Source organism: Ailuropoda melanoleuca, chromosome 20 (genome assembly GCF_002007445.2).
Source record: "Ailuropoda melanoleuca isolate Jingjing chromosome 20, ASM200744v2, whole genome shotgun sequence".
In the NCBI taxonomy this organism is placed as follows: Eukaryota; Metazoa; Chordata; class Mammalia; order Carnivora; family Ursidae; genus Ailuropoda; species Ailuropoda melanoleuca.
This window is the reverse complement of record NC_048237.1, coordinates 25,622,440-25,644,555: the sequence shown is the minus strand read 5'-3', so window position 1 is coordinate 25,644,555 and position 22,116 is coordinate 25,622,440. Positions and strand designations below refer to the sequence as shown.

Here is a 22,116-nt window from a genome sequence, read left to right as displayed (position 1 = left end):
GTAAGTGTGTGTGGTTTATTTTGGGTATGTTCAAGGGGGCCTCCGAACTGAAGGACACTGGATACACTAGATGGCAGGGGACCATACTCAAAATGAAATATTTGCATACTAGATACAAAGGCCCATGTGCGCCTTCTCTCACTGAATCCTGGCAGCCAGACCTTCTCATCCCAACAATATTCCAAGTCTTCTCTGTGCAATCTAGCCGGTTCAAGTGGAAAGACCTCAATAGATCCTGACATGAAAATCATGGTTAACATGCCCACCACTCCATGCATCCAGAGCTTGCTGTTCGTCTTACAGCCCTATGCTATTAATAACGATAAAACAACCAAGACTTATTATAAAATATCTGAGGAAAACCTACCACCTAAGAGGGAGAAAACAGTTCTGGGGAAAAAAGCACTTAGAGGGAACAGACTATCCAAGATGATGTCAAAAGAAAAAAATATATTCTGAAAGATGTTGCAACTATGAATCAAGAGTAGAAAACAAAAAAAAAGGAGCTTTCAAAAAATAAAAAACTCTTAGAAAATAATGTGATAGCATAGCTGAATAATTCAATAGAAGGTTTAGAATATAAAGTTGAAGAAATTTCTTTGATGAGCACTGGCTGTTATATATAAGTGATGAATTACTAAATTTTACTCCTGAAACCAGTATTAACACTGTATGTTAACTAACTAGAATTTAAATAAAAACTTGAAACATTAAAAAAAAAAGCCGAAGTCTCTCAGAAAATAAAAGGAAATGGAAACACTAAGGAGAAAAGATTAATAACCCAGGAGGCCCATTATCCAGTCTCTTCAAAAGAAACAACAGAGAAGAAATCAGTGGAGTATTTCAAGACGTTTTTCCAGTACTAGAGAACTGCAGATTCTAGATTGAAAAGACAACAGATTACAAAGACCTATACCAGAGCACATCAGCGTGAAGTCTCAGAGACACTGGGTCAGAGAGAAGATCTATGTTTCCAAAGAAAAAAGGAATAAGAATCAGGATCAAAGTTCAACAGAACCATTGCCTTCAAAATTCAGAAATTTCCAACCTAAAATTTTGGACCCAAATAAACTATGAATCAAACCTAAGGGTAAAAATGAAGATATTGTTAGTGGTACAAGCTCTAAGAAACCTTACCTCCCCTATAGCCTTTCTCAGGAAGCTACTAGAGGGTATGCCTCATAAAAATCAGGGTGTAAATGAAGACGTAAGATGCAGAAAATGGGATTCCACACGGGAGGGAGATGAAGGAAGTCCCTGGTGGATGGTGATGGGATATCCAGGGATGACACCACCAGGCATAGAGAATGTAACTGAAGCATATTAGAAGCCCCTAGAGAGACCATTTCAGAAAGATTAAACTGATAAAATGCTTGATGCATCTCAGTATCTTAGGGGTTAAACAACTAGCAAAGAGTGAGAGGTTCCTCCTAAGACAGACTGAGAAAAGAACAAGGGCAAGTTCATTTACTTCAGAGACCCCAGACAATAGGCAGGAGGGCCTTTCGATACTGAGATGGAGAAGTGGGAAAGGTTGATATGAGTTCATTACTGAAGTCCTTGCCGCGTAGACAACGGCAGCTTGATTCTACCAGGTCTTCTGAGAAGCTGTTGTGATAGCTCCACAGTTGTCTCCTGGAAGACCAGTGGCTGGAGCCTTTATCTACAGATTCTCACTCCTCGGGGTTGAGTTGCTGCGACGGCATTATCTCCTGAAGTACCAAGTTGCATATGGCACTCTCCAAGTAGGCTCCTGAGATGTCGGACAAGGCCCTGAGGCAGAAAGCCGAGAAAGAGTATGAGATAAATCTGAGCCCATTTAGAACTATCCACTGCCTCAGTGGCTGAACGGAGGTGGGTGGAAGGGATGTTTTTCAAGGCCCCAGGGTTCAGTCAGTGATGGTGTTATTTCTTATCTAAAACTGAAATTAAAAAACAGGAAAGCAAAATGGTGCATAGAAAAGAAAAAGTCAGCCATGACCAGGGGTTGAATGGCATCATATCGTTAACAGTAATATTACTCTAATCAAAATTGCAGGAGAGTCGTAGTAGGAGAGGACGTGGCGTTGTGGAGGTAAGGTAGAAAAATTACCTAGATTGTCATCTTTCACAGTAGGAAATCAATAGATAATACCTAAAAATTAAGAAATAGCTTATTTAGTGACAGAGAAGTAAAATAATCTGCTAAAAGAGGAAAAGTTGGGGGCGCCTGGGTGGCTCAGTCGTTAAGCGTCTGCCTTCGGCTCAGGGCGTGATCCCGGCATTATGGGATCGAGCCCCACATCGGGCTCCTCCGCTATGAGCCTGCTTCTTCCTCTCCCACTCCCCCTGCTTGTGTTCCCTCTCTCGCTGGCTGTCTCTATCTCTGTCGAATAAATAAATAATTAAAAAATTAAAAAAAAAATAAAAGAGGAAAAGTTGTTTTTAAGGCAAGGGGCGGGTGAGGGGCATGTATTTTGGGTGATAAACTTTAAGGACTATTTGGTTATTTATGTGCATGCCTATATTTGGGTTTTTGTTGGTGTTTGTAATAAGATCTTTATTTGCTTACTTGTCAGAGCACAAGCAGGGGGAGCAGCAGGCAGAGGGAGAAGCAGGTTCCCTGCTGAGCAAGGAGCCCGATGAAGGACTCGATCCCAGGACCCCGGGATCATGACCTGAGCTGAAGGCAGACGCTTACCCGACTGAGCCACCCAGGTGCCCCAGAATCCAGTTGGATGTTGTAAAGCTGCCAGTTGATGTAAAGATTCTGTGTGATCCCAGCAGATCCTTCTAAAGAAACTGACACATTGATTCCAAAATTACATAAAATGCAAAGGGTCAGGGATGCTGAAGACAGTCTCGAAGAAGAAACACAAACCTGGGAGTCTTAGGCCATCAGATTTCAGGAGATGATGAAGCTACTCCAGGAGTGAAGATAGGGCAACACTGGCGTGAAGAGAGACCGGGAGATCGTCATGAGTCCGAGACAGAGCCACACTGAACCTTATTTTTTGACAGATACGCTGCCCTGAAGTGAAGCAAAGAATAGCCTTTTCAATAAATTATATTGAAAATTTATTGAAAACGACAGAAAATCAAGAGAGTCTTGACTCTTCCTCACACAACAAAAATACCAAATAGATTGTAAATAATCCAAGGCATATAAAACAATAATACTTTTAAAATAAAACAGTATCTTCACAAACTTGGGGTAAACAAAGATTTCCCAAACAGACCATTAAGGCTTTGACCATAAAAGAGAAAGTTTAGATAAAATGGACTTAATTAAAATTAAGATACTCTGTTATCAAAGGACACCCTTATCAGAAGGAAAGAACAAGCCACAAAATGGAGAAGAGGCTTGCATTACATATGTCCACATGTACCCAAAAGATACAAAGAACTTCCACAAATCATCAAGAAAAAAGGCAGACGGGCACCGGCTGGCTGAGTCGAAGAACACACGACTCTTGATCTCAGGTTTGGGAGTTTGAGCCCCACGCTGGGTGTAGAGATTATGTAAAAAAAATAATAAGATCTTTAAAAACACGGGGCGCCTGGGTGGCACAGCGGTTAAGCGTCTGCCTTCGGCTCAGGGCGTGATCCCGGCGTTATGGGATCGAGCCCCACATCAGGCTCCTCCGCTATGAGCCTTTCTTCCTCTCCCACTCCCCCTGCTTGTGTTCCCTCTCTCTCTGGCTGTCTCTATCTCTGCCAAATAAATAAATAAAATCTTTAAAAAAATAAAAAAATAAAATAGAATAAAAACAAAAAAGGCAGACAGCTCAATAGAAAAATGGGCAAAAGATTTTGAACAAGCACTTCACAAAAGGTAACACACAGGTAGTCAAAAAGTATATGAAAATGTATTCCACCTCCTTGGTGATCAGAGGAATGCAAATTAAAACAACGCAGTACTTTTACGCACCCACCAAAATGGCTAAAATAAAAAAGACAAACACACACAAATACTGGTGAGATCGTGGGGAAGCCAGGGCACTTACACTGCTAGTGGGAATGTAAAATGGCACGATACTTTGGAAGACAGTTTGGCAGTTTCTAAAAATAGTAAACCTAGATTTACCATATGAGCCAGCAATTCCACTCCTAGGTATCTGCCCAAGAGAAAACATGTCCACATAAAGACTTGTATGCAAATGCCCAACGGCGCATTATCCAGAATGGCCAACAAGTAGGAGCAACCCAAATACCCACCAGCTGATGAATGGAGAAACAATATGTATTCCATCCATGCAATGGAATACTCTTCAGCAACGAAAAGGAACAACACACTGATAAATGCTGCAATGCAGGTGAACCTCAAAAACGTGTGAGGTCAAAGAAACTGGTCATAAGAGATCACATATTGTAATGATTATACGAAATGTCCAAAAAGGCTATTCTATGGAGACAGAAGGTAGACTGGGGCAGGGGTTGAGAAGGGAGAGCGACTGTAAGTGAGCATGAAGTTTCTTTTTTAATGATGGAAATGTTCTAAAATGTGACTGTGGGGGCCCGTGGGTGGCTCAGTCGGTTGCGTGTCGGACTCTTGGTTTCTGCTCAGGTCCTGATCTCCGGTCATGGGATCAAGCCCCGCCTCAAGCTCTGCACTCAGCTGGGGGTCTGCTGGAGCGTCTCTCTCCCTCTGCCTCTGTCCCTCCCCCCCAATAAGTAAATCTTTAAAAAAAGAAAAAATGATGGGGCGCCTGGGCGGCTCAGGCGGTTACGTGCCTGCCTTTGGTTCCAGCTCCCCGCTCAGCGGGGACCCTGCTTCTCCCTCTGCCCGTCCCCCTGCTCGTGCGCTCTCTCTCATTCTCTCTCTGTCTCAAATAAAATCTTTTAAAAAATGAGACTGTGATGATAGCTGCACAACTGTAAACTTATTAAAAATCATTTATCTGCACACTTAAAATGACTACATTTTATGGTATTTTAAATATACCCGAATAAAGCTAAACAGAAAAAGAACATCCAAGGGGTCCGTAAATATTTATAAAGGTATTCAAATTCATTCATTACCAGAGAAATACAAATTGAAACAATAATTCCGCTACAAAATGAGACCACGGTACAATACTATTCCACGCCCCACCAGAATGACTAAAATGCAGAAAGAGGACATTACGATGTGCTGGTGTGGCTGTGGAACAGCGGCAACTCACCCTCCCGTTGGGAGGAGCGGAAATCGGTACGACCGCTTCGAAAAACAAGCTCAACAGACACATCTCAGAACCCAGCATTTCCAATCCTCGGTGTACGCCTCAAAAACACGTTTACCCAAAGACCTAGAAGACTGTTCACAGCAGCATTATTCATAGTTTCCAAAAACTGGAAATAACCCAAACGGCCATTTACAGTTGATGAGTTGTGAGATATTCACAAGCCCAGTACGGCGATGCAAAAAGAATGAACTACCGACAACAACATGCATTTCAACACCTCTCCCCCCAGATAAATACAAGGTTCCAGGTAAGAATCCAGACATTCAAAAACATTAAAAGTATGCTGTATGATTTCACTTAAATGGAGTTCCAGAACAGGCAAACCGATCTGTAGTGCTAGAAACCACTACAGGAGCCTGGTTACTTTCGAGGAGGAGAGAGGGAATCACGGATAGATGGGGCATGAGGGGATGCTTTCGAGGAGCTGGAAGCGCTCCATTTTCACTTCTCAGCAACCCTACATGGATGGTTGATGCATTTTTTTTTTGTATGTACGTCGATAAACAACATTTAGTAGAGTCTGTGCCAAGACCTGTACTGGGGAGAATGTTCTCTAATTTTCAACCTTAACACACTGATATCAGAAGTGGGCTCCTATTTTATAAGTGAGAAAACCAAAGAGGTTAGTCATTGTCACAGACTGTTCCACAGAAGGTGGAGTTACAAGTGCAGATTTGTTTGGGGACCAGCTAGGTGGAGAAGGAAAGAGCAGGAGTAAGGCGGGAGGCCCCCGCAGATCTGACACCCATGAAATGAGAAGGGGAGAAGGAGGGGTTTGCCAGAGCCTCAGACCGCGTGCAGCTCTGCGTCCCGGCCAGTCAGTGGGGGAGCCCCAGAGCAAAGACTGCCCACGAGAGGATTTTCCTGTGAGAAAAGATGGGCTCAGCTTTCCAAACCAAGCGAGCTCAGTCATGAGCTGGGAGCAGCCACGCGAAAGCTCGGACAAAGCTGAGCGGAATTCTGAGGGTTAGCTGCTTTCTTGCAGCAGGTTCTCTCTTGAGGGGAGATCTGATTGACACCCACCCATAGCTGCCACACTCGCACACTAAGTTAACTGGAAAGCTGGGGTGAATCCCAGCTCCATCTGTCCGATTCAAGACAGTCCCTTTACGACCATATAAATAGAGACCTACCAAGTATAGCTCAAATATCTATGAAAGCCATTAAACTGGTCCACACCTCTGAAGGAAATACTGTATTTGGAAATGGAAAGACGGGAGTAAAAAGCATCCCAGACGGAGGAAACTGTATCTGAAATAAACGTAATTGATAGTTAAGCTTTTGTATCAGGGTTCTTGGGCTGTTCTTTGTTGTAGATTCAAGAAAACGCTGCAGAACTGGGCTCAGAGCTAGTTGCGGGAGCCAGGGCATGGCCCCCTTGGGGGCCTCAGGAGGAATCCACTTGTGCCCGTTCACGCAAGATTCGGGTTCTGGGGGAAGAGAATCTGCTCAGCCTTGAGTTGGTCATCCCTCACCCATGGAGGGGAAGGTGCCTTGAACAGCAGTCACAGCGAGACAGTCACCCAAAGCAGAAGAAGGAAGGAATGTGGGGCTTTTCACAGAAGGGTAAATGGATACTGAGTGGGCACAAGCAACAGATGTCCTGGCTAGTTATAAATCATCACTTGCTGAAGCTTAAAAAAACCAAAACCACTCACCACGTGTGAGTGAGACAGTGGATTAAATCATTTTGATCTTCCCCTACAAGCTCTTCCTCAGCCATTTTGGTTAGGTGTAAGACTGAGCACACTCTAAATATGACATTTAATTCTGGATCTATGACTTCTTCCTGGTCATGTCTGTCAAATCTAAATCTTCCTGGGTCTGTTACTTCGTTAATACTATGGGACACAGAGAATCCAGGGATCTATGTTGGTCTGTGGGCACCTGCCAGAACGTCCCAACCCTTCGACATGTAACCACTCCGTATAAAGCACTGACTGTATCCAGCTTCAAGTATATACTTCTGTTTATGGTTTCCGAAAACCCACAGTGAGTACCAGTGTCCACGGAAATGCCTTAAAGCCCAGGGGCGCCTGGGTGGCTCAGTCGGTTAAGCATCTGATCCTGGGGTCCTGGGATTGAGCCCCACATCAGACTTCCTGCTCCACGGGGAGCCTGCTTCTCCCTCTGCCTCTGCCGCTCCCCCTGTTTGTGCTCACTTGCTCTGTCAAATAAATTAATAAAATCTTTTTTAAAAAAATTCCTTAAAGCCCAGTGTACAAAATCTCCTTCTCCAGGGTCCCACAACCGCTTGTGCACCCTTTGTTAAAGCTCCTATTACCATAGACTAGGTAGGAATTCCTTTCTGTCGTAAGGATAAGGAACAAGGACGCGTGTATCCGCTTCCCCAGCCCCACACAGTTCCCGACAGGTAGGCGGTAGTTAGTAACATTTGTTGTATTAAACGACAATAGAATGAACATTGAGTCAGTAATGCAGGAGCTCACTCGTGTATAACTAGTAAAAATTTTCTTTGACCTTGGGGCGCCTGGGTGGCACAGCGGTTGAGCGTCTGCCTTCGGCTCAGGGCGTGATCCCGGCGTTGTCGGATCGAGCCCCACATCAGGCTCTTCTGCTATGAGCCTGCTTCTTCCTCTCCCACTCCCCCTGCTTGTGTTCCCTCTCTCGCNAAAAATTCCTTAAAGCCCAGTGTACAAAATCTCCTTCTCCAGGGTCCCACAACCGCTTGTGCACCCTTTGTTAAAGCTCCTATTACCATAGACTAGGTAGGAATTCCTTTCTGTCGTAAGGATAAGGAACAAGGACGCGTGTATCCGCTTCCCCAGCCCCACACAGTTCCCGACAGGTAGGTGGTAGTTAGTAACATTTGTTGTATTAAACGACAATAGAACGAACATTGAGTCAGTAATGCAGGAGCTCTCTCGTGTATAACTAGTAAAAATTTTCTTTGACCTTGCTCCTGTAAAATGCACATATGTTACAAATACCTTCCAGTTTTCTGAAAATGAGGACAGCATTGGGGGTAAATTAGTTAAAATTATTGAGTCTAAGAATATCAGTCAGAATCTAGGCAACAAAACCAGAAACCACAGTGGGTATTTTACTAGAGAATTAATACGTGGAGTTGTTCCACAGATGTTAGCAGAAACAGGGCCTGAAGAGAACCCAGGGAGAACAGGAACTGCAGGAAGCAGCTACCCCGACAGGATGGGAGATTCCGAGGAGCAAAGCTGGTAAGACCGCGCTCTGACCTCCGTGGAGGGGCTGCTGCCTGGCTGCCCCGAGCTCATCAGGAGCTCGGAGGGAGGGGCCCCTGAAGTTGGGGCTCACACCTTGAGAGGAGAAGCTGCCTGGTGCCTCTGGAGGTGTGTCATAATGCAGCTTCTGGAAGGGTCGAAAGAAGCTGAAGCAAGGGAGAACTCCCACAGGTAAGGAATGGCAAGAAATGCAAAAAATGGTTTTTTCTCCTTTTCTACTCTCCATTCTCCTCCTCGTGTCTCCAGTTGGTCAAACCTTACTGGAATGGATTCTGAAAATATCGTTTGCAGAACAGCAGCCCCAGCATAACTGAACAGAATATAGGATTGGTTTGGGGGCACCAGGGTGGCTCAGTGGGCTGGGCGTTGGACTCTCAATTTCGGCTCAGGTCATGATCTCAGGGTCGTGAGTTGGAGCCCCGCCTTGGGGAGTCTGCTTGTCCCTCTCCCTGCCCCTCTGCCCCTGCCCCTGGCTCACACACTTGCTCGCTCTAGCTAAAATAATTAATTAATTAAATCATTTAAAAAAGGAAAAAGAGGAAGGGTTAGTTTGGAACCGAAAGACATTAAATAGGCAAATAATATATCTAGGGCCATTATTTGGCCTAGACTGTTATGGAGGGACCACTTCAGATATAATCTCCGAAAGAGGGACCAACATGCTATCCAAAACAATGCAAATACCAAGAGCGTCACCTAATAAATTATATTTGTGTCACTTTCCCTTAACTTATTTTCTAATATCTGTAAAGTTGGAATTTTAAAGGCACCAAAAGGAGGTATAATCACTTTATACCATTTTACCGTGGCCCTTTCTCTAAACAGTGTCTTTAGGAAGACTTAATAAAAAAGACTCACGTAAGAGTTACTGGCACCTCATGTCTACATGAATTCTCTGCAGATTGCTCTCTCTTCGTATTACCACCTAATTCTCTATACGTCTACACCACTGAGTTTTAGCAAGAACAACTCAGAAATTTTCAGTATCTGGTAAAGCAACAATAAATCAATATTCTTGACATATATCTTAAAATTAGTAAAAAATCATCTCATCAATTGTGATTAGCCAAAATATAGTAACTCATTCTACTTTTTCATTGTGGTTCCATAAATTCAAATCGTTAACTCAAACTCTTCTCCGCCTTTGAAAATGCACATGGATTCCAGTTTCCAGCATATAGCACACCCTTCGAGAGAGAGGCTTCCAACATTCAACTTGATTCAGCATACACATATCAATCACCTACTGTGTGTGTGGCAGTGCACTTGGAGGGAGACACACACGAGTAAAACAAAGTCCGAGCTCTCAGTGAGCACACAGTCTAATTTGAAATCGACAAAGGCAAAAGAGCTGTAACCCCAGGCAGACCGGCAGCACGGCGGGGAGAGACTGATTCCAGCTGGAGGGTCTGTTAAGACTTTTTGTATAAGGTGGCTTTTGACCTGTGTCTTAAAGATGGCTCCNAGCACGGCGGGGAGAGACTGATTCCAGCTGGAGGGTCTGTTAAGACTTTTTGTATAAGGTGGCTTTTGACCTCTGTCTTAAAGATGGCTCCACTCTTTTTTTTTTTTTTTTAAGATTTTATTTATTTATTTATTTGACAGAGATAGAGACAGAGCGAGAGAGGGAACACAAGCAGGGGGAGTGGGAGAGGAAGAAGCAGGCTCACAGCGGAGGAGCCCGATGTGAGGCTCGATCCCATAACGCCGGGATCACGCCCTGAGCCAAAGGCAGACTCTTAACTGCTGTGCCACCCAGGCGCCCCCTATTTTTATAATTTCTGAACATTCTTCTTCAGACGAAGGGAAACGAACAGCAGTGAGTGAACAATGCACGAAAGCCCGTTTCTAGTGCCAGAAGTGGCATATTTATTCAATAAATTTTAGTTAGGTACCCACTGTGTACCAGAAAGTATATTTTTAGAGACTATTTCTGTCACACTTGGGCACAATGACCCTGGGGCACCCGCGATAGATCAAAGACAAGAGTAACAAAGGAATGGATGATAGAATGGTTCAGTTAGCAGTCTGTGTCCACGTCTACCCCATCCAGAAGGACAGAATTTCTAGATACTTACGTAATCCACAAAATCTTTTTGACTGGGAAAATTATTTTCTTCAGCGGTGTGAACAGATGTCTAGTCTCAGAACTTCTGGACTTGCTTCTTGGTGCCAGCAGCCTTCATGACTTTGAGCACGTTGAGGGGCACATCTTGCTCAAGGGCTGGCACTCACGCACCATGAAGATGTTGCCCATCTGGACATCCCTGAAGCAGGGTGACAGGTGCACAGACATGGTCCTGTGGTTGTACTTTCACATGTAGTGGAGGACGTCTCAGAGGATGACAGCGGTCCTATGCATCTTCCTCTTGGTCACCACACCAGACAGAATCTGCCCTCGGAGGGAGACATTACCAGTATAGGGGCATTTCTTGCCAATATAGGTGCTCTCAAGGCCTCCTTGGGCACCATGAAGCCCAGACCGATGTTTCTGTAATATCCCAGGAGCTTCTCCTTGCCAGTTCCTCCAAGCAGGATCCTCTTTTTATTTTGAAAGATGGTGGGCTGCTTTTGATAGGCATGCTTAGTCTGAACGCCTGCCACCATCCAGGCCACCTGAAGAAAGGGTACTCCACAAAATCTTAACTTTTCTGCCGCTTACTGGGCTACTGTTTCTACTGACAGCACAAGTTACTTATACCACCCAAGAGCAGCCACAGTGACCCTGGAAAGAACACACACACCCCCATCATTTTGAGGTCCCTTGGTGTCCTTTTTCCCCCAGGAGTTCAAGAGTCCTTCAAGGACCAGGCATGTCTGCTTTCTCCTTTCTGCTCCACATCAGAGCCTGCTCTTGAGTCTGCACTTACAGCGGTGCGGCACCAGAGAGCTAGACGCTGATTTGGTACCTCACCCCCCTTCTGGTAGCGGAGGACAGCTGAGAGGGCAGCAGTTGTTCAGGATGACACAGTTACTTGTAAGGGAATGATGGAGAGCCTTGCATGTCATATCCCGCCATCGGCGGCAGCTGCGGCGGCGGCAGTGCTGGGGTCCGGCCGAGGCAGTCCCGTACGGCGGGTTTGGTGTTGTTTCCAGCTGGGCAGCCCCAGTCCCGCCCATCTGCCTCTCCTGGAGATTCTATGAACTACTGAACATCCCTTAATAAATCCCCTTCTGCTGAAACTAGCTAAAGTGGCTTCTGTGGTTGGCAGCTAAGATCCCAGTGGACAATTCAAAACCACAGTGAGCTACCGCCTCACACCCATTAGGGTGACTATTATCAAGAAAACAAAGAAAAAGAAAGTAACAAGTATTAGTGAGGCTGTGGAGAAATTGGGACCCTTGTGGGCAGTTGGTGAGAATGTAAAACAGTGCAGTTTCTGTGGAAAACAGCAGTTCCTCACAAAATCAAAAATAGAATTACCCTACGATCCAGCAATCCTACTTCTGGCGTACCCAAGACTGAAGTCAGGGTCTCAAAGAGATGTCTGTACACCTGTTTCCATAGCAATGTTATTCACGATAGCTAAAACACGAAACATGGAGTAGGAAAACAGAACGCCAATTGCCAGAGGCCGGGGGGGGGGGATGGGAAGTTATTGTACACTGGGGACAGCGTTTCCGTTTCACAAGAAGGACAGAGCTCTAAGAGGGTGGAGGCGGCTGCACAACAGCATGAAAGTACTTAATACCACTCAAAATGGTGAACATAGGAAATCGTATGTTACATGCATCTTAACACCATTTAAAAATAAAGGAACGACTGACAGTACCAAGCGCTTGCACTGATGTGGCGCACCTGGGACTCTCCTGGTTTGCTGATGAGCGTGCAAATGGTACAGCCATTGTGAAAAACCATATGGTGGTGCCTTGGAAGGTTACACATACGTTTGCCGCATAATCCCACCATCCCGGCTCTAGGTATTTACCCACCTATGCCCGCAGAAGAACTTATTGATAAGCAGGGCTTGGGGATGGGGGGAAGGGTGCGTGAGGGGTATCTGTGGTGATAGAGTGGTTCTGTAGGTTGATTTCATAGGTGTGAATATCCAGTTGTGATACTGTACCCTAGTTTGGCAAGACGTTACCAACGGGGGGAAACTGGGCAGACAGTTTACAGGATCTTTACAACTGCATGTGAATCTGCAATTATCTCAAAAAAAATAAAAGTTAATAAAAAGAGAGAGAAAAGACAAAAAAAATCCCAGACCAGTACAGGAAGTAATTTTCCTGGTTTCACAAAAAAGGGTCGAATCCAGATCAGAACCCGCTTCTGGCTGGCCCTCCATCGTGTGTTGAGCAGCGGCACACTGTGGTGGAAAGAGGGCTGCTCAGAGACTGGGAAGCACGGCTTCCTGAGAAGAACCCTACGAGCATTGCTTAGGACTCTGAGCGACTAAAAGGATATGCTTTCACTGGTAGGCTTTGAGTGAATCCATAAATTTGCGTGTTTTCAGGAAAGTATAGAAGACATTTTAGTAGGTAAATGAAGTTCCCACCTGAACAGAAAGTCGTATGCAGATGATTACTAGCATGGTGGTAATAGCAATAAAGGCGAATACAGATACAGCACTCAACCCTCACAGTGACCTGGAAGGTAGCTAATATCTATGTTGCAGACGACACAAAGAAAGAAGAAGGAGGTCGAGTCACTTGCCTGAGTCCTCACAGATGGTTCATAGCCGAGCTAGAGATGCCGTCTGGCTCCAGAGTTCATACTCTTACTAGGAAAATCAGATCAGATGACACTGAAGAAAAATAAATATGTTGCCGTGTAAGGTGCAGGATTTCTTGCTGTTTGGGGGAAATATTGTTTAAATGCGTATTTTTAGAAGGACCCGCACGTGGATTTGTTTTAGGTGCCTCACAAAACCTCACTGCTGATACTTGATGAGCTGTGCAAGCTGCTTACAACAACAGGACTTCCTCCCGCGGTTGTAACTATGATCTTCACTCAATCCTCGGCATGTATGCGGCTTAAAGATGACCTTATGAAACTACTTAGATCTTTCTGATCAACAGATGCCTCAAAATTCCATGTTGACATGGGAGATGTATCTAGGATCCAGTGGTTTCTGTTTGTACGACGAGGTATTTAGAAACCAGTGAATAAGCATCACAAAGTTGAGAGGACTTAAAGTATTAATTCCATTCAAGAAATGAACGCAGTTTTATAACCATCGATATGAAAAGAAATCTTACTTTACGTAAAGAGTAATTTTAAAATGCAAATAATTCACACTGCCTGTCCTCTCCCCCACCTTGTCACACCCATGGATATTTCTATTTTGATACTGGGTTTTCTTAAGGCAGATTTCTATTTCTTTAGCCCCATAACTGGAGTTCCCTAATTTGAAGCCACAGTGGGGTATGGCAGGTGGAAAGAATACAAATCAGAATTGAGACCCAGGTTCTCGGCCCGTTTGCTGCCCAGAGCAAATTTGTTTTTTTGACTCTGAATGCCTCATATACATTTCTGCATCTCTTTCCTCAAATGCCAGGTGCGCCTTCTCGTCTTCCCAGACCCTTGGGAAGTATTCTGAAAAGCCCTCCATGTTCTCCTATCTAGTTTCCTTCTTGCTTTAAGTGGGTTTGGAAAGGAAATCATTTCATAGACACACACAGAAAATAGTTAATAACTACCATTTAGGGACACTTACGTTTCAGGCTCAATAACCACATTATCTCTAATCTTTATAACAATCCTACATGGTTGGATATATTAACTGGCTGGAATTATTAAGGTCCCGTTTTAAAGAAGCAGCTGAGAGTGGAGAGGCGGGAACAACGGCCATGTACACAGACATGGTGTTTGAGCTCGGGAAAGTCACTTCTTGGTCACCCGAGCCCAGTGTGGTGGCCGCCGCGCGCCAGCTCTCAGGAAAAGCCTGCTTTCCAAACAGCTGTTTCCATGTCACGGCTTTAACCTGGAGTTCAGAAAGTCATTAATGTGCTTTCCTATTTCTTCAGTCTCATAAATTTACTTTTGGAAATTTACCCTTTTTTCTAGCATGTAAGGATTCAAAATCATAAAACATGGAAACGTACATACAGCCTTAAGATTTAAGACAAGTATGGTGGACAATCAGCTGGTCAAGGTGGCAAAGAGATGTCCACTTTGACGTTTTGAAGCTCATTTTCCTGAAGAAGGACCATCGTACACAGTGACTCATCTATGGGTAGCCCAGGGCCAGCCACGGAACTCTCCTGAGGTTTTAGTGTTACTATTGCTGAGCTCTTAAGGCATTTGGGTTCAAGGGTGAATGTACGGGTGGTTGCTTTAAAATCTGGAGATGCAAAAAGGTGCTGACGTTGTTAAAGGAAGATTCAGAAGCAAAGAAGGCTTTTTAGAAGAAGAGCTACTTTAAAAGGATGGCTTGCCATATGTAAAATGCAGTAAGTATTTATTTATTTTAGAGAGAGACAAAGTGCATGTGTGAGTGGAGTGGCGAGGGGCAGAGGAAGGGGAGAGGGAGAATCTCAAGCAGGCTCCAAGCTCAGTGCAAAACCCAGGCACAGGGCTCGATCTCATGACCCTGAGATAATGACCTGAGCTGAAATCAAGAGTCTGATACAGTATTTAAAGGGAAAAACACACACAAAATAACTAAGGTTATGTTAATTTGGGCTGAAAATACTGAATTTCACTGTTGGTTAGGCTCACATATAAAGTCAAGGATGACAGGCCCTTATTTAATTTACATTTATTTTCCCATATTTACATTAATTCAGCAGTCTCCATTCGAGGGGAACAGTTACCTCCATGCCCGATTTTGTAATGTTTAGCAGCGATCTGTCACTTCAGGTTGTTCCCAGACGGTCTTCATTGTCGCCATCCCTGTAGCACCTTCAGAGCGCGGGCTTGGCAGATAGATGGGGCTGGGTTTGAAACCCGCCTTTCCAGCCTGGAGAGCTGGAAGGCTTGTCTACTTTGACCAACCTCTCCCAGACTCAGCTTTTTCTTTTATAAAATGGGGCCCTTGAAAATTCCAGCCAGTTAATATATCCAACCGTGTAGGATTATTACAAAGATTAGAGATAGTGTGGTTGTCGAGCCTGAAAGGTAAATGTCCCTAAATGGGACACTATTTTCTGTGTGTGCCCATTAGGGTAAGTGTCCCTAATGGGACACTATTTTCTGTGTGTGCCCATGAAATGATTTCCTTTCCAAACCCACCTAAAGCAGGGAAAGTGAATTCAAGTACTTCCTCAAGCAGCTACATAGTGTCATCTTAAGATCATGGTGACTCAGCTCCCTTTTCCTTAAGGAAATATAATTTGGAAAAAAAAAAAAAAGCTTCCAGCATTGTCCTGTGTTCGGCACTCAGAGAAGGTGCCAGTACTCTGCCCAAGCTCGGGGAGGTTGGTTCTCCAGAGTGTCGGGGCTGCACACAGAGGAAGTCGCTGGACTCCCGTGAGCAGGAAGCGTGATGACAAGACTCAGCTTCCGCAGCTTTAAAAAAGGAGGGTGCCACATTGTGCGCTGTAAGTACTTGGGGTCAACTCCCAATGTCCTATACCTTCATTCGAAAGTCCTGACAACTGGGGCGCTTTGGTGGCCCAGTCAGTTAGGCGTCTGCCTTCTGCTCAGGTCATGATCCTGGGGTCCTGGGATCGAACCCTGTGTCAGGGCGCCCTGCTCGGCAGGGGGTCTGTCTCTGTCTCTGCCCCTCCCCTTGCTTGTGTTCTCTTGCTCACGCTCTCTCTCAAATTAAAAAAAAAAAAAGAAAACTTTATATATAAAAAAAAAATGTCCTGGCAACCACCCCTACAGGCTAGGTAGTTTTCACAAAACAGTTAGGACCAAAGGTTCTGGACTCACTGCCTATATTCCCATCCCTGCTTCGCAACTCACGAGCTTTGTGTCTTTAGACAAAGGACTTAGCTGTTCTAAAACTCACCTTCCTCGCGTGAAACGTCGCGAGAATGTTGATGCCTGTCTCCTGGGCTTGTTGTGAGGCTCACGTATAAAATTTTCTGAGCGTAATGCCTGCCAGGAAGAAAACACTAGTTAAACAGTTGTTGTTATCGTTATTCAAGCCATAGTAATTATCTTGCACAATATCAAACACTAGTAAGAAGGTAGAAATCCTCGTCTTCTGACTCCAAACCCCAGGCTCTTTCTCTTTGACCATGTGTTACCCTACGGAATGTTTACAGCTTCCTTCAATGACTAAAGTACCTCAGAACTGTTTGTGTAATCCAGGGACGCTGAAGGGTTCTCTCTAATCATGCAGAACTACAAATAAAAGATCGCTGCAAGAAGAAAAAGACAATGTTGTCTCACTGTTCTTTGCTCTTGCTTGAGAAGGAGAGTCCACATATCAGACCATGTCTCAGTTCCCAAGAACCCTACTTCCCAGGAATTATAATTCTCTGATATCAAAATGAATTTCAGTCCTGCCGGATAAAAGCGCTGCCTGTGATTTGACATTAGAGAGGCCACAGTAACCTCTCTGTTTGGTACTACATGGTGACATCAACTGTTTGTCTCCCTTTCAAAGTTATCCTCGACTATTTTGTTCCAACTTCCTCCAGACAAAACGACTGGTGCAGCCGCCAGTCACGCTGGTTTTCCGGTTCACTGCCTACGTTGGCGTGAGTAAACGGTGCCCTTGCTCCCTACTTTAACTGCCACTGGACTTGGCACAGTTCCAGGCTCCTTGGGTACTGAACCTTGCAGAGTCCATAAAGTTAATTTTCCAGAATAACTGCAGCCTGGTATGACCTTCAGACGAGGCAACTCTGGAGAAAGTCACACTGGTGTTCCTATATCACTTAAAAATAATTTTTTTAACTTGTCAAAAAGAAACATTCACAAACATAGGCCATAGGTTGGGCTGTAAAACAAATCTTTATACATTGCAAAGAATTTAAATCATACATAGAGAGTTATCTGAAAAGAATGGAATTCTGATTCTAGAAATCAGTCATAAAAAGGTATCTAGAAAGTCCCCAAGTAGTTGGAAATTAAACAACACACTTCAAAATAACCCATGGGTCAAACAGGAAGTCACAAGATAAATTGGAAAATACTTTGAGCTGAATGAAAATGAAAATACAACATCTTAAGATTTCAGGGATGCATTTAAAGCAGTGCTTAGAGGAAAATGTATGGTATCAAAGGCTTATATTATAAATAAGAAATATCTAAAATCAATGGTCTAGGTTTCTTTAAAAAACTAGAAAAAGCAGCTAAAAGCAAAGCAAGCAGAAAGAAAAAATAATGAAGAGATGAAATCGACAAAATTGAAAATCAGAGAAAATCAACTAAATCAAAAGCTGCTTCTTTTAAAAGATCAATAACATTGATAAGACTTAGTCAAACTGATCAAGAAAAAGAAGGGGAAAAAACAAATTACTAATATCAAAAATGACATACGGAACATTACTATATATCCTCTGGATATAAAAATCATTATATATGAATAACATTAAATGGATGATAGTGTAGTATTATTATATATGAACAACTTTATACCCATAAACTCCAACATCTAGACAAAACAAACTTCTTGAAGATACAAGCTACCAAGACTCAAGAAGAAACAGGTACCCTAATTGCCCTATATTTTATTAAAGAAATAGAATTTGTAGTTTTAAACATTTCAACAAGGAAAACTCCATACTCAGATGGCTTTATTGGAAAATTCTAACAAACTTTTAAAGAATAAATAATACCAATTTAATGTAAACTTCTCCAGAAAACAGAAGAGAAGGAAACACTCCCCCACTCATTTTATGATATCAGTATTATCCTGACACCAAAACTAGACAAAGACATTATAAGAAAACTATAGATCAATATCTCTCAGATATATTAATGCAAAAATCCTAAATAAAATGTGACTGACTCCAGCAACATATCAAAATGATAGGATATCTGAACCAAGTTGGGTTTATCCCAGAAATGGAAGTTTTGTTCAACATTTCTATTTTTTTAATTTTTATTTATTTATTTGTGTTCATTTATTTTTAAAGATTGTATTTATTCATTTGAGAGAGAGAGAGCACAAGCAGGTGGAGTGGCGGGCTGAAGGAGAAGCAGACTCCCTGCTGAGCAGAGAGCCTGACATAGGGCTCCATCCCAGGACCCTGAGATCATGACCTGAGCCAAAGGCAGACACTTATTGAACTGAGCCACCCAGGTGCCCTTCAACATTTTTAAAATCTACGAATGTAATTCACTGTATCAACAGACTAAATAAGAAAAAACATATGCTCATCTCAATAGATGCTGAAAAGTATTTGGCAAATTCAACATCCATTCACTATTTAAAAAAAAAAAAATCCCAGCTAATTGGATTATAGAAAACTTTCTCAATCTAATAAAGGGCTTCTGTTATAGTTCTATACTGTGGCAAAACAACCCCAACATATAAATATTAAACAGTTATTATCTCACAGTTCCTAGAGATTAGGAATCCAGATATGACTAGCTAAGTGCCTCTGCTCAACGTCTCTCACAGGATTGAACTTCTGTTGTCAGTTGGGGCTACAGGCTCTTCTGAAAGCTCCCTGGAGCAGGAGTGGCCGTGGGGAGAGCCACTTCCAAGCTCATTCACATGGTTGTTGGCAAGATTCAATTCCTCAAGGGATATGGGACTGAGGGCCTAAATTCTTGGCCTCCTCAGAACCTTGGCATAGGGCAGCTCACAACGTGGTACCTGGATTCCCTCAGGGGACGTGAGCAAGAGCGTACCCAAGGCGGAAATGTCTCATTGTAAGCTAATCTTGGAAGTGATACTCCATTACTTTTGCCATATTTTATTCCTTAGAAGCAAGTTACGAGGTCAAGCCGAGGTCAAGCCTACGCTGAAGGAAAGGAAAACACACAAGGGCATAAATACCAGGAGGCGGGGCTCATTAAGGGCCATTTTAGAGGCTGCCTACCACAGCATCTACAAGGAAATCTAAGTGCCATCATACCTAGTGGTACAAGACAATGCTTTCCTCCTAAGATCAGTAATAGAAATGTCTGCTCTCACTGTTCCTGTCTGATGTCACACAGGAGGACCTGTGAAGTGCAGGATGACAAGAAAGAGAAAGAAAAGGTATACCAGTTAGGAAGAACTTAACCTGTCCCTATTTCCTGATGACATGACTGTCTACATAGAAAACCCCAAGGAATTTACAAAAAGCTAGAACTTGTGAGAAAACACCAGAAGGTAAATAAGCATATGAGAAACTGCTCAACATTAGTTATCAGGGAAATGCAAATTAAAACCTCGAGAGACAATTACCTATAAGAATGGCTAAAATCAAAAGACCCGAATACCAAGTGCTGTTAAAGATGCAGAGTAATTGGCACTTTGCCAGCAGGAATGTAAAATGGCGCAGTCACTCGGGAAAACATTTTGGCCATTACTTACAATAACATATACTTATTCTGTGACCCAGCAGTACTCCTCTTCAGTATTATTTTCCCAAGAGAAAGGAAAACATATGTTCACACAAAAGACCATGCATGACTGTTTATAGTGGCTTGATTTATAACCACCCAAACTAGAAACAATTCAAATGTTCTTTAACGGGAAATAGATAAAGTGTGGTTTATCCATACAGTGGAATACTACTCAGCAATAAAAAAGAATGAACTACTGAGAAATGCAACTACGTGGATGAATCTCAAATGCATTACGTTAAGTGAAAGAAGTTTTGTTAGCCTCAAAAGGTTACATTTATATGACATCCTGGGAAAGGCAAAACTATAGAGACAGAAAAAACATCAGTGATTATCATTTGCCAACAATCTCTGGGAGGTTCACAGACCACGTGGAGCTCACCCCTGGACCCCTCTACATGCTACTCCGTGGTCAAAACAGCCAATTCCTCTCCTCTCCTCCCAGCTCCAGCTCCTTCCTGAACCCTATCCAGAGTTACCTTTAATGCATGCTGCCTGGTGCACAGACAGTACGACACGTGTCTCTCCTCGGGTATCACTTCCGGGGCAAACACCCATGTCAACGCTGGGCGTACGGAATGGGCTAGACGGTACAGTACTGGGGAAGTCAGCCTGGTAGCAAACTCCGTCCTATTTCCCCCGGCCCGTGAGCTTCCCACCGCTGCGCCCAGACCTGAGTGACTAGGAGCCGGTCGGGAGCAGGACGGAACAAGAACCCTCCAACAGGGGCACCTGACGGGCTCAGTCCGCGGCGCACAGGACTCTTCACCTCAGCGTCCCGAGTTCGAGCCCACGTTGGGCCTGGAGATTACTTCAGGGAAAAAACCAAACAAATTCCAAAACCCTACACCAAGGTGGGGGGTGCCACTCTCTGTCGCCCACAGCGGGAAGCCCGGCTGTGTGTGGTCGACGGCGCCGGACGGCCGCAGGCTAACGGAGGGAAGCGCTGACTTCCACCAGTTTCAGGCGCCCTGCCTCCCTCTCCCTCTCTGCCTCTCTCTCTGCCTTTCGTTCCTTCATCCCTCCCTGACTGGATGCTGACGGGACAGGCACAGAAGCGGCGCTCGCGGCGTCCGCAGCCCAGCGCCGCGTGCGGGGGAGCCGCCGCGCACTTGAGACCGCAGGGGGCTGGCGAGGGTGCTCCCGGCGCGGGCGTCCTCGCACACGCTCCGCCAGGGCCGCGTCTCTCCACCTGCGGGGGGCTGCGGGCCTCGTCTCCCGGCGGAGGGACGCGCGGGCGCCCGGGCCCTTCCCCACAGCCGGCGGGCGGCCCCGCTCCAGCGGCGCAGNCGCCGCCGCCCCCGCGGGGCCCCGGCCGGTGTCTCCTTGCGCAAGGGAACCGAGACCCGAAAGGAGAACCGGGGAAGCCCTGAGCCTTCCCGTCCTGCTGCCGGCTCACGTGTCTTAGATCGGGTGCCCTCTTAACATTAAACAGGAGAGATTATCTTACACCTCGGGTCGTTCTAGGACGGCGGGTTGCATTCTAACTTGAGGGAGTATACCGGACGCTTACGATCGGGCTACCGAAGGCAGCGAGCTTTGTCTGTCATCCCGGATCTCTTTGCCATGGCTGAGGGGCGAGGTTTAGGGACCTGGGTCGATTCCTAATTCCTTAACAAGTGCCCTTCTGTTCCAGGTGCTTGACAAAGACCCATCGTTGAGTGGGGCTCCAGTGCAGTCTGTTCGTGCCCGTATTTTATAAGCGACGTCTTCAAACTATGTGAAGATCCGTTTTAAGATTTATTCCTCTATGATGGAGAAGTATGAAAAAATTGGGAAAATTGGCGAAGGATCCTATGGAGTTGTTTTCAAATGCAGAAACAGGGACACGGGTCAGATTGTAGCCATCAAGAGATTTCTGGAATCAGAAGATGACCCTGTCATTAAGAAAATCGCCCTTCGAGAAATCCGCATGCTCAAGGTAATGGAGTCTTTAAAGTGAATTTTCAGGGACTAAACAAAGCAAGTCGTGCTATGTTTAATAAATGTGTTAAGACATGGTAACATCTCCTTGCTGCCTGGGCTTTTGTCCTCAGTGACGCAAATGGGATGTCTGTGTACAAGTCACCAATTACTTGGGGGGGGGGACACCTGTGCAGGGAAAGGGGGGATTCACTTTTGGAGATGCTGTGGGGTTTTCTTCCCCATAACTTCTCTCCCATGTCAGCCCTAGACCTGGTTCTTGAAGAGCCATCAACTTTGATAGTACAGGAATTTACCACCACTCTCGCTGGCTCGCATTCATGAGTTTTAAGCTTCCAGGACATATTCTGTTGACATTCTCAGT

At 44.6% G+C, this 22,116-nt stretch overlaps 1 protein-coding gene, 1 long non-coding RNA gene and 1 pseudogene across 5 annotated transcripts in view; 1 reads left to right on the top strand and 2 right to left on the bottom strand.

Annotated features, from left to right (window-relative positions):
• Window positions 1-4: 4 nt before the first annotated feature.
• LOC117797254 lies at window positions 5-11,794 on the bottom strand (annotated as a pseudogene).
• A 1,287-nt stretch (window positions 11,795-13,081) lies between these two features.
• LOC105238821 lies at window positions 13,082-20,446 on the bottom strand. Its single transcript, XR_002143258.2, has 3 exons — window positions 20,309-20,446; window positions 16,327-16,415; window positions 13,082-13,173 (listed from the first exon to the last, which is right to left on the bottom strand). It is a non-coding gene; the product is annotated as an uncharacterized LOC105238821 (long non-coding RNA).
• Window positions 20,447-20,548: 102 nt separating this feature from the next.
• CDKL1 (cyclin dependent kinase like 1) overlaps window positions 20,549-22,116 on the top strand; it is a 55,708-nt gene continuing 54,140 nt past the window's right edge. For 3 of the 4 annotated variants that reach the window (XR_004622196.1, XR_004622194.1, XM_002921994.4), the window contains exon 1: window positions 21,120-21,750. Coding sequence is in view for 1 of the 4 variants with exons in the window: in XM_002921994.4 (XP_002922040.2) it covers window positions 21,580-21,750 (171 nt within the window). In the remaining 3 variants the exon portion in view is untranslated. Of the gene's footprint in view, window positions 20,684-21,119; window positions 21,751-22,116 lie in introns of those variants that run through there. The other variant, XR_004622195.1, reaches the window with a different exon arrangement.